Genomic DNA, 13,139 nt, shown 5'->3' with positions numbered 1-13,139 from the left:
ATAATAATCTATTATTGTAATTGTCATTCAAATCTACAAGAGAAGTTTGAAACTTAGTAGCAATTTGTTATTTTTCTAACCGATAATTTAATATAATCTTTTTTTATGGAATATGTCGGTAAACAATTGCCGCTGCCCATGAATACATGAAACACCAGAGGCGTTACAAGTACGTTGCCGGCCTTTTGGGGGTTAGGAATTTTAGGGTTGTTGGAGAATCGGGGATTGGGAAGATTGGAAAGGGGGGAATTGGGCCTCCGGTAACCTCACTCACACAAGGAAACACAATATCTAGCCACTACTCCAACAGGGGACTTACCGCTGCAATGACAGCGAGCCCAAATAAATGTGCCTTAGAAGGGCACTATTTAATATTCTAGTTCAGAATGTGTGAATTTTTTGTCCTTTCATTTTAAAGCAAGTACAAGTAACTTTGTTTGTGTGATTTCTAATTAAAATAATCGTAAGACTGTGTTTAATATTATAAATAAATACCTGCTGTTCAAAAAACATTGGATTTATATTTATTTTATTACATTCACCAATATGTGTCGCGAATTATTAATAATTACTACTAAAAGTAATACGTTTCGTTCGATTATTAACATTTACCAAAACGTGTGGTTATTAATAATAATTTTAGAAAATTAGAAATAATTTTTAATTAATTATATTTACCGTAACAGTAATAAAATAAAAGCCGCTGTATTATATTTTCATGCTCATACATTCTCCGAGTGAGTAGAGGCCTTTGCCCAGTTGTGACTGTAGAGTGCATTACATCACATCACAGCGTTGTATCACATAATCATATATTCTATTTACAAGGTGCAACTAGCTGGTCCCAGTATTGTAAAAAACAGTAAATGTACTTACCCGTGCCGACATCGCCAACTGCTGCAATATAAATAATAATCTATTATTGTAATTATCATTCAAATCTACAATAGACGTTTGAAACTTATCAGCAACTTGTTAGGTGCAACTAGCTGGTCCCAGTATTGTAATAAACAGTGAATGTACTTACCATTGCCAACTCCTCCTACAACATCGCCAGCCACTGCAATAAAAAAAATCTATTATTGTAATTGTCATTTAAATCTACAATAAAAGTTTGAAACTTAGTAGCGACTTGTTAGATGCAACTAGCCGGTCCCAGTATTGTAATAAACAGTGAATGTACTTACCATTGCCAACTCCTCCTACAACATCGCCAGCCACTGCAATATAAATAATAATCCATTATTGTAATTGTCATTCAAATCTATAATAGAAGTTTGAAACTTAGTAGCAACGTGTTAGGTGCAACTAGCTGGTCCCAGTATTGTAATAAACATTGAATGTACTTACCATTGCCAACTCCTCCGACAAGATTGCCAGTCGCTGCAATATAAATAATAATCTATTATTGTAATGGTCATTCAAATCTACAATAGAAGTTTGAAACTTAGTAGCAATTTGTTATTTTTCCAACCGATAATTTAATATAATCTTTTGGAATATGTCGGTAAGCAATTGCCACTGCCCATGAATACTTGAAACACCAGAGGCGTTACAAGTACATTGCCGGCCTTTTGGGGTTTGGAATTTAAGGGTTGTTGGGAATCGGGGATTGGGAAGATTGGGAAGGGGGGAATTGGGCCTCCGCCCGGTAACCTCACTCACACAAGGAAACACAACGCAAGCGTTGCTTCCCGTCGGTTTTCGTTGAAGCCGTGGTATCGCTCCGGTCGAGCCGGCCCATTCGTGCCGAAGTATGGCTCTCCCACACTTAGACTTATCTATCTATATACATATTACAATAATACTGTAGAAGAGTTAATCCTGTACATTGAGAATATTAAAAGAATAACAGAAGGGGGTGTCACTAGGTAGATAACGAGACTAAAAAATGTTCTGTCTGTCTGTATGTTTACACATCACACAAAACTACCAGTCTGAGAAGGATGAAAATTGGTATAATTATATTTTAATATCCTGGACAAAACACTGGATACATTTTATCCCGCACAAGTATATTCACTAAAAAACAAACTTAAATATGCGACGCGATCCCTAGACACGCTTACTGTACCAAACGCAAGGTATTTTTATTTTTCCTTTTATATGTGTACGAAATTGCGGGTGCAGCTAGTTCTTATTAATCTGAATATCATACGTATTGGAATTCTATTATCACCAACTCGCTTTTTAACGGGATATACGGGCAAACGAGCAATCGGATATCCAGCCAGACTGTAAAACCAATCACCGTCGCCAATGGACCCCCGCAACACGAGAGAAGTTACAACTGCGTACCAGTCTCTGCCAGACTCCCGGTAACCCGGTATCAATACTCAGTACCTTCTCCGAGTGAGAAGAGACCTTTGCCCAGCTGTGACTTGCTAATAGCGTAGTAACACATCATAATTATATACTATTTACAAGGTGCAACTACCTGGTCCCAGTATTGTAATAAACAGTTAGTGTTCTTACCCTGGCCCACATCGCCAACCACTGCAATATAAATAATAATCATTATTGTAATTGTCATTCAAATATACAGTACAAGTTTTGGTACAAGTACAGTACAGTACAGTAGGTACAGTACAAGATTATTTAATATAATCTTTATAATATTACAATAATACTGTAGAAGAGTTAATTCCGTACATTGCAATCGCAATACACACATCATCATTATATACTATCTACAAGGTGCAACGAGGTGGTCCCAGTATTGTAATAAACAATGAGTGTACTTACCATTGCCAACTCCTCCTACAACATCGCCAACCGCTGCAATATAAATAATAATCTATTATTGTAATTGTCATTCAAATCTGCAATAGAAGTTTACAACTTAGTAGCAACTTGTTAGGTGCAACTAGCTGGTCCCAGTATTGTAATAAACAATGAATGTACTTACCATTGCCAACTCCTCCTACAACATCGCCAACCGCTGCAATATAAATAATAATCTATTATTGTAATTGTCATTCAAGTCTACAATAGAAGTTTACAACTTAGTAGCAACTTATTAGGTGCAACTAGCTGGTCCCAGTATTGTAATAAACAATGAATGTACTTACCATTTCCAACTCCTCCTACAACATCGCCAACCGCTGCAATAGAAATATTAATCTATTATTGTAATTGTCATTCAAATCTACAAAAGAAGTTTGAAACTTAGTAGCAATTTGCTAGGTGCAACTAGCTGGTTCCTACTGGAACCAGGTACAATACTTTGTAATAAACAAGGAATGTTCTTACTATTGTCAACTCCTCCTACAACATCGCCAACCGCTGCAATATAAATAATAATCTATTATTGTAATTGTTATTCAAACCTACAATAGAAGTTTTAAACTTAGTAGCAACTTGTTAGGTGCAACTAGCTGGTCTCAGTATTGTAATGAAAAGTGAATGTTCTTACCATTGCCAACTCCTCCGACAAGATTGCCAGTCGCTGCAATATAAATAATAATCTATTATTGTAATTGTCATTCAAATCTACAATAGAAGTTTGAAACTTAGTAGCAACTTGTTATTTTTCCAACCGATAATTTAATCAATTTTTTTTAGGACATACGGTGAGCAATCGTCGCCCATGAACACTTGAAACACCAGATGCGTTACAAGTGCGTTGCCGGCTTTTTGGGGGTTAGGAATTTAAGGGTTGTTGGGGAATCGGGGATATGGAAGGTTGGGAAGGGGGGAATTGGGCCTCCGGTAACCTCACCCATACAAGGAAACACAACGCAAGCGTTGTTTCTCGTCGGTTTTCGTTGAAGCCGTGGAGCCTACTTTGCAAGATATGTATCTAATATGATTAGATTTCGTCATAAATAGATTTATTGAGAAATGTATTTTTATTTTTTCTAGTTCTTATTATATTTAGACACCACTCACATAGGGTGAAAAAAATCTGAGGATTATACGTATTTGAAATCCATTATCACCAATCCGTCTTTTTAAGAGAGAAGTGTTTCATGCTCATACCTTCTCCGAGTGAGAAGAGGCCTTTGCCCAGTTGTGACTGTAGAATGAAGTACATCACATCCCAGCGTAGTATCACATAATCATATATTCTATTTACAAGGTGCAACTAGCTGGTCCCAGTATTGTAATAACCAGTTAATGTACTTACCAGTGCCCACACCGCCAACCGCTGCAATATAAATAATAATCTATTATTGTAATTGTCATTCAAATTTACAATAGAAGTTTGAAACTTAGTAGCAACTTGTTAGGTGCAACTAGCTGGTCCCAGTATTGTCATAAACAGTGAATGTACTTACCATTGCCAACTCCTCCTACAACATCGCCAGCCACTGCAATATAAATAATAATCTATTATTGTAATTGTCAGTCAAATCTACAATAAAAGTTTGAAACTTAGTAGCAACTTGTTAGTGCTACTAGCTGGTTCCAGTATTGTAATAAACAATGAATGTACTTACCATTGCCAACTTCTCCAACATAATCGCCAACCACTGTAATATAAATAATAATATATTATAGATCAGAAAAGAGATCAGAGATTGGTATATAGAAATTGGGAACGATCTAACCAAGATGTGACTGATGGGCGGCGACCGGATGATGAAGCCACTAACACGTTTTGACGCAACATCTGGTCGGTGACATGGAGGAGGTGATAATTACCTCCTCCGGTGTGAGCAATGCAGCCTGTTCGGTCCCAAATTGGAAATCACCGGTACCAGACGGGCTGCAGAACTTCTGGCTCAAATGGTTTACTAGTTCGCACACTCGCTTAGCATCGCAGTTCCAGGCAGCTTTAGAGGCAGGATCGTTACCCAAATTTCTAACAACAGGTATTACCCATCTACTCCATATATTAGGTAGTTCCACTGAACCCCAAAATTATAGACCAATTACATGTTTACCAACGGTCTATAAACTTCTTACATCTATTTTGAGAAGAAAAATAACAAAACATATTGAAAAAAATTCCGTTTTGTCTGTATCTCAAAGTTAATGTAGGAAGGGGTCTCGTGGAACTAAGGAGCTACTCCTCATTGATATGGTCATAACCCAACAGGTCCGTCGGTCCTGAAAAAAAATGTCTAGTTTGGAGTAGATAAGTGTGCGGTCATGCATGTAAAGCGGGGAGGGATTGTGGAATCTGAGGGTCTAGAACTCTCAGATTTCACAAAACTAAGAGCGCTTTCCGCAAATGACACTTACAAGTACCTGGGTATGTCAAAAGGATTAGGCATCAATGGAACGGACATGAAACAATCGTTACAGGAGCGCTTCTTTGGCCGCCTGAATAAGGTACTGAAAATTTTATTATCGGGCGGAAACAAGTTGCGAGCCTATAACGGTTGGGTCATGCCGGTCTTGATGTATTCTTTTGGTATACTCAAGTGGACTCAGACTGAACTAGACACCTTGGATAGGCGAGTCCGGACACTGCTGACTGCAAATCGTATGTATCACCCTCGTTCATCGGTCATGAGGTTGTACATCCCGCGGAAAAGTGAGAGTCGAGGCTTATTAAATGCTAAGACCCTTCATGATCGTGAGGTGTGCAACCTCAGGGAATATTTCCTGAAAGTAAACGAGGGTATGCATCGAGAAGTAGCAGTAGTGGACAAAGGATTCACTCCACTATCTTTAGCAAAAGAGAACTAGCGCAAACCTGTGGTACTGACTTGAGTCGATGACCGCAAGGAGATATGGCAAAGCAAGGAGCTCCACGGACACTTCTTTCGGGCCCTTCATGGGCCCAGTGTCGATTTTCTGGCATCCGTATCTTGGCTACGATTCAGTAATCTCTTTGGAGAAACTGAAGGATTTATCTTTGCAATTATGGACGAAGTTATCCTTACGAATAACTACCGGAAATATATTATTAAGGATGGGACTGTTGACATATGTCGGGTATGTCATAGTCCTGGTGAATCCATAAGACATATAATTTCTGGTTGTGGTCGTTTGGCTAATGGTGAATATTTACACAGACATAATCAGGTGGCCAAGATTATCCACCAGCAAGTTGCTTTGCACTATCTACTTGTTAAGTTTGAGGTTCCATACTACAAGTATGTGACCGACCCAGTTCTTGAAAACGGCCATATCACGTTGTACTGGGATCGGTCTATCATCACTGATAGGACTATTGTAGCCAATAAACCTGATATAGTGGTGATAGACCGACAAGCGCGCCGCTTGATGATAATCGATGTCACCATTCCCCATGACTTGACTTGGCTCACGAGTTTGTCGATATGTGGAATGTGGATTCGGCTATCATGTGCCGATAGTCGTGTCGGAAAATTGGTTAATCCCTAAAAGCCTCGACATCCATCTTAGGAGGCTGGCGTTGGGCGGATGGATTCGTTAATCCATCCGCTGTACAGTACTGCCTTCTGCATCAGGCAACTCCTCGAAACGGCACGTATTGTGAGGAGGTTCCTGTCTCTGGAGTCATAACTACCGGCTTGGACCATACTCCCGCTACTGGTCGGCACCTATTTTTATATTTTTTAATGTTATTTTGTTTTTTATTTTTATAAGTAAAGTTTAAAAATATAATTTTAGAGTGTTTTAAATAAATATCCATATATTTAGAGATGTTATTATAGATCCATACCTATTATTTTAATTGTCATTCAAATCTACAATAGAAGTTTGAAACTTAGTAGGAACTTGTTAGGTGAAACTAGCTGGTCCCAGTATTGTAATAAACATTGAATGTACTTACCGTTGCCAACTCCTCCGACAAGATTGCCAGTCGCTGCAATATAAATAATAATCTATTATTGTAATTGTCATTCAAATCTACAAGAGAAGTTTGAAACTTAGTAGCAATTTGTTATTTTTCCAACCGATAATTTAATTTAATTTTTTTGTGACATACGGTACCTAAGCAATCGCCGCCCATGAACACTTGAAACACCAGATGCGTTACAAGTGCGTTGCCGGCCTTTTGGGGGTTAGGAATTTAAGGGTTGTTGGGGAATTGGGGATTAAAAAGACTGAGAAGGGGGGCCTGGGCCTCCGGTAACCTCACTCACACAAGGAAACACAACGCGAGCGTTGTTTCCCGTCGGTTTTCGTTGAAGCCGTGGTATCGTTCCGGTCGAGCCGGCCCATTCGTGCCGAAGTATGGCTCTCCCACACTTAGACTTATCTATCTATATACATATTATAATAATACTGTAGAAGAGTTAATCCTGTACATTGAGAATATTAAAAGAATAACAGAAGGGGGTGTTACTAGGTAGATACCGAACCCAAAAACGAGAATAAAAAATGTTCTGTCTGTCTGTATGTTTACACATCACACAAAACTACCAGTCTGATTAAGATGAAAATTGGTATAATTATATTTTAATATCCGGGACACAACACTTTATACCGAAAAAGTGTATTCACTAAAAAACAAAATTATGTGCGACGCGATCCCTAGACATGCTTACGCAAACGCAAGGTATTTTTATTTTTCCTTTTATATGTGTACGAAATTGCGGGTACAGCTAGTTCTTATTAATCTGAATATCATACGTATTGGAATTCTATTATCACCAACTCGCTGTTTAACGGGATATACGGGCAAACGAGCAATCGGATATCCAGCCAGACTGTAAAACCAATCACCGTCGCCAATGGACCCCCGCAACACGAGAGAAGTTACAACTGCGTACCAGTCTCTGCCAGACTCCCGGTAACTTCATTCGCTCAATGGTTTTATAAGCACGGTGATCGATACTCAGAGTGTGAAGACGCTTTTGCCCAGCTGTGACTTGCTAATAACGTAGTAAGTTATTTTATTTGAGAAACAAACAGAATTATATAGGAAAATTTCATACAAATGATATAATACATAGTCCAAAACAGTTTCCACATGAAAAATATACAATAACGCTTAATTAAATGCAATCATACTATAATTATGTATGAATAAGTTGAATAAACTCGGGTAAATTTACAAGGTGCAACTAGCTGGTCCCAGTATTGTAATAAACAGTTAATGTTCTTACCCTCGCCCACATCGCCAACCACTGCAATATAAATAATAATCTATTATTGTAATTGTCTTTCAAATATCTAGTAGAAGTTTGAAAGTTAGTAGCAATTTGTTATTTTTCAAACCGGTTATTTAATACAATCTTTATAATATTACAATAATACTGTAGAAGAAGAGTTAAGTGTGTGCATTGCAATCGCAATACACATATCATCATTATATACTATCTACAAAGTGCAACTAGCTGGTCCCAGTATTGTAATAAACAGTAACGGCGACCAGTCGACTGTCCTTCAAATTTAGGCTTCGTGAGCATATATGGAAGAGGCTGACAGACTCAACACACACATAGTACATGTATGTATGTATGTATGTATGTATGTATGTATATATGTATGTATATATTGTAATATTTATTGTATATACAACATGACCGTTATAAATATAATTATAATTTATTTATCTTTTAATATTTCAATATGTGCCTGCTGTTACACCTGCTGTTGTCTCTCTGCATCACCCCAAGGTTGACTGGTAGAGAATGCCAAATTGGCATTAAGTCCTCCTTTGTACAATGTACATAAAGTGTAAAATAAATAAAAATAAATAAATGTACTTACCCTGGCCAGCTCCTGCTACAGCATTACCAGTCACTGCAATATAAATAATAATCTATTATTGTAATTGTAATTTAAATCTAAAATACTGTCGTAAAGTCCCCGCTGCCTAAGAATGTATAAAATAATACATAGTGATAGTAACTTAAATAATAATATTTTAGTCTTAGTTTTTTTCATTTAGTCTATGTATTTAAGTTCATGTTATGTCTATTATAGTGTGTGCATCAAATAAAAGTTTATACATATAATATATTAAAAAAAACGTAGTAAAAAAAGATTCCACCTGAAAAATATACATTCACGCTAAATCAAATACAATCCATACATGAGTGAACATATGCAATGTATGAATAAAATCGGGTAAAAAAATCACATCTCATTTACTATTTACAAAGTGCAACTAGCTGGTCCCAGTATTGTTATAAACAGTGAATGTATTTACCATCGCCAACTCCTCCTACAACATCGCCAACCGCTGCAATATAAATAATAATCTATTATTGTAATTGTCATTCAAATCTACAATATAAGTTTGAAACTTAATAGCAACTTGTTAGGTGCAACTAGGTGGTCCCAGTATTGTAATAAACAAGGAATGTACTTACTATTGCCAACTCCTCCTACAACATCGCCAACCGCTGCAATATAAATAATAATCTATTATTGTAATTGTCATTCAAATCTACAATACAAGTTTGAAACTTAGTAGCAATTTATTATTTTTCCAACCGATAATTTAATTTAATTTTTTATGACATACGGTACCTAAGCAATCGCCGCCCATGAACACTTGAAACACCAGATGCGTTACAAGTGCGTTGCCGGCCTTTTGGGGGTTAGGAATTTAAGGGTTGTTGGGGAATCGGGGATTAATAAGACTGAGAAGGGGGGCCTGGGCCTCCGGTAACCTCACTCATACAAGGAAACACAACGCGAGCGTTGTTTCCCGTCGGTTTTCGTTGAAGCCGTGGTATCGTTCCGGTCGAGCCGGCCCATTCGTGCCGAAGTATGGCTCTCCCACACTTAGACTTATCTATCTATATACATATTATAATAATACTGTAGAAGAGTTAATCCTGTACATTGAGAATATTAAAAGAATAACAGAAGGGGTGTTACTAGTTAGATACCGAACCCAAAAACGTGAATAAAAAATATTCTGTCTGTCTTATATTTACACATCACACAAAACTACCAGTCTGATTACGATGAAAATTGGTATAATTATATTTTAATATCCCGGATACAACACTGGATACATTTTATTCCGCACAAGTATATTCACTAAAAAACAAACTTAAATGTGCGACACGATCCCTAGACACGCTTACTGTACCAAACGCAAATGTAAGTTTGTGGAGTGTTAGGATACCCGCAGTGGACTTTACGCGGTAAATACAGGGCCGACTATTGAAAAGATGGAATTTGCTTGAACCGCTCGCAGTACACGCGTGGCGTGGTAGGCAGCGCCGGGGATCGTCTATGTACTTTTACGTCTATGTCGGAGGAGTAAAGTCATCTTTTCATGTTGGATGTCGAGCCCAGATAAATGTGCTCTAGAAGGGCACTATTTATTATTCTAGTACAGAATGTGTGAATTTTTTGTCTTTTCGTTTTAAAGCAAGTACAAGTAACTTTGTTTGTATGATTTCTAATTAATATAATTACCCGACTGCGCCAGAAGGAGGGTTATGTTTTTCAAGAGTATGTATGATGTATGTATGTATGTATAATTGTTTGGCACGCTCTGCAGCCTAAACGGCTTGATGGATTTTAGCTTGAAAGGTGTCGTTAGATTCGTATTTACTGTGAGAGTGACACTGGATATATCAAAATACTAAAAAAAACAAAATGGCGGATTTTTTGCGCCAAATTCGAATATTGCTCACTCTCTAGCCTGAACGACTCGATGGATTTCAGCTTGATAGGGGTCGTTTGATTCGTATTTACTGTTAGGGTGACACTACATATATCAAAATAATACACCTAAAAGAAAATAAAATAAAAAAAGGTAATTTAAAAAACTAAAAAACCGCTTCAATTTTACGATGACTTTCTTGTTTTAGGTTTTTTTTATAATATAATGAAACGCAGTCGGGTTTTTTAGTTTTTTAAATTACCTTTTTTATCGTAAGACTTTGTTTAATATTATAAATAAATACCTGCTGGTCAAACAACATTGGATTGATATTTATCTTATTACTTTCACCAATATGTGTCGTGAATTATTAATAATTACTACTAAAAGTAATACATTTCGTTCGATTATTCATATCGACCAAAACGATTAATTTTCAATTAATCTGGGGGCACGGCAGTACCCCCGCCAAGTCGAGCAAAAAAAAAGCGGCACGGCCGTACCATCCTTTTCTCGAAGCAATTCGGGCCTTTTTCGACCCCCTATAATTCGGTTGTGGATAAAGCAAGAAACCTGAATCTTCAGTAACTAATCCAGCATTGTATAAACACGGAATATTTAAAATTTCAGTCAATTTGAACCAGTAGTTTAAGAATGACAACTTGTTAAAGTTTCTAAATTTTGTCACTCACTGACTCACCGATCATCAAAAGTCCAAGGCACTTCTAGCAGACTTAGAAGCTTCATATTTGGAATACATATAGAGTTTAGTGTCTTAATCATGGGAAAACTTAAATATTTTGTAATTTCGGTCCAGTTTTCCAAATACACCAACTGCATCAATAACTTTGTAATCCCATATAAATATATGGGATTACAAAGTTATTTATGCAGTTGGTGGTTGGTGGTGGTTATAAATTTAATAGGTGTTGATAGGTACCTACCATATGAGGCAAGGGAGGGGGTATAGGGTGGGTAAGGGTGTGTTTAGCCCATGAAACTGAACAACATTATTTAAAGGCTCTATTAAAGGCTCTACAAAAAGAAGTGAGATCCCATCAAAAACATCCTGTAAAAATCCCAAGTCTCGCAGCTCAGTCTTTCTACCGTCAAAAGTTGTGAGATCCATGTAATACCATGTCGGTTAATCTATTTAGTGTCTACTTGAAGGACCTTCTGTCTTAAGTTATTACATAAGTTATTATCATGCCAATATTAAAAATATTTAACGTTTTAAACGAATAGATCGACTTGGACATCGCATGAAAACAAAATGAATATTACAATATTATATTAGATTCTTTAGTCTCTCGCGCCTCACGCGATTGAAACTCTCGTTCCTGTTGGTCGCTGGCCCGTCGTGCTGTGTAGTGTGATACATACTAATAATCAAATCAAGCGATGTCCAAGTCGATCTATTTGTTTAAAACGTTAAATATTTTTAATATTGGCATGATAATAACTTATGTAATAACTTAAGACAGAAGGTCCTTCAAGTAGACACTAAATAGATTAACCGACTTGGTATTACATGGATCTCACAACTTTTGACGGTAGAAAGACTGAGCTGCGAGACTTGGGTTTTTTACAGGATGTTTTTGATGGGATCAGATTTACCGTAACAGTAATAAAATCAATGGTTCTGTCAAAATGTATAAACCTAGATAGCCGCTGTATTAAATTTTCAATGTTTAGTCATGGGTGTCGTTTTAGAGGTATTCGAGGGTGGTCAGCGATGACGTAGTCAAAATGTGAACCCAAAATGGCCACTGTACGATTTTAATTAGTTATAATATAACTTTATATATATATATATATATATATATGTCGGAGAACAGTTCGTGAACACACTTAAGACGACCGCTGCCAGCCCCTTTTCCATGAATCACTTCAAAATCAATTGGTTTAGTTTTAAGTTCTCACCAAATTGTAAAGATAGTGTGATCGACACATGTTAAGTACGTAAGACAAAAAAACAGTTAAGGGCTGCGACCCTGCAAAGAGTGTGGTTTTTTTAGGGACGCTATAGGACCCAGCCGATACGAGGAAGGGTCAGACACACATTCCTTCATGGGACACGGTTGCGCGATCACGCTCATCTCTTAAGACAATCCTAATTGTAAACTAGTGTAGTATTAACAACTTTTGTAAACGCTTACATTACGTTATTGACTGTTATCACTGCAAATGCAATATTGTAATAAACATAGACAAATAATGTAGTTCTCATTACTACCGATTATTACCGCGACGACACCCCGACTCCGTCATATATATATCTTTACTAGGTATGAACCTACTTTACAAGATGTATATCTAATATGATTGGATTTCGTCATAAATGGATTTATTGAGAAATGTATTTTTATTTTTTCTAATACTTATTATATTTAGACACCACTCACATAGGGTGAAAAAAAATCTGAGGATTATACGTACTTGAAATCCATTATCACCAATCCGTCTTTTAAAGAGAGAACTGTGTCATGCTCATGCCTTCTCCGAGTGAGAAGAGGCCTTTGCCCAGTTGTGACTATTGAGTGTAGTACATCACATCACAGCGTAGTATTACATAATCATATATACTATTTACAAGCTGCAACCAGCTGGTCCCAGTATTGTAATAAATAGTTAATGTTCTTACCCTCGCCCATATCGCCAACCACTGCAATATAAATAATAA

General features: G+C 37.0%; 1 protein-coding gene across 1 annotated transcript in view; it reads right to left on the bottom strand.

Annotated features, from left to right (window-relative positions):
- The window catches only part of LOC118265037 (uncharacterized PE-PGRS family protein PE_PGRS46-like), a 70,685-nt gene that overhangs the window by 24,006 nt on the left and 33,540 nt on the right, over positions 1-13,139 (bottom strand). The window contains exons 34-46 of the mRNA XM_050706157.1: positions 9,204-9,236; positions 9,041-9,073; positions 8,599-8,631; positions 7,992-8,012; positions 6,713-6,745; positions 4,443-4,475; positions 4,281-4,313; positions 4,130-4,150; positions 3,416-3,448; positions 3,253-3,285; positions 2,746-2,778; positions 1,188-1,220; positions 877-897 (exon numbers count right to left, since the gene is read on the bottom strand). Coding sequence (XP_050562114.1) covers positions 877-897; positions 1,188-1,220; positions 2,746-2,778; positions 3,253-3,285; positions 3,416-3,448; positions 4,130-4,150; positions 4,281-4,313; positions 4,443-4,475; positions 6,713-6,745; positions 7,992-8,012; positions 8,599-8,631; positions 9,041-9,073; positions 9,204-9,236 — 393 coding nt within the window. The remainder of the gene's footprint in view (positions 1-876; positions 898-1,187; positions 1,221-2,745; positions 2,779-3,252; positions 3,286-3,415; positions 3,449-4,129; positions 4,151-4,280; positions 4,314-4,442; positions 4,476-6,712; positions 6,746-7,991; positions 8,013-8,598; positions 8,632-9,040; positions 9,074-9,203; positions 9,237-13,139) is intronic.

Source organism: Spodoptera frugiperda, chromosome 28, assembly GCF_023101765.2.
Source record: "Spodoptera frugiperda isolate SF20-4 chromosome 28, AGI-APGP_CSIRO_Sfru_2.0, whole genome shotgun sequence".
NCBI lineage: Eukaryota > Metazoa > Arthropoda > Insecta > Lepidoptera > Noctuidae > Spodoptera > Spodoptera frugiperda.
The sequence above is the reverse complement of the archived record's forward strand: the minus strand, read 5'-3'. Positions and strand labels throughout refer to the sequence as shown.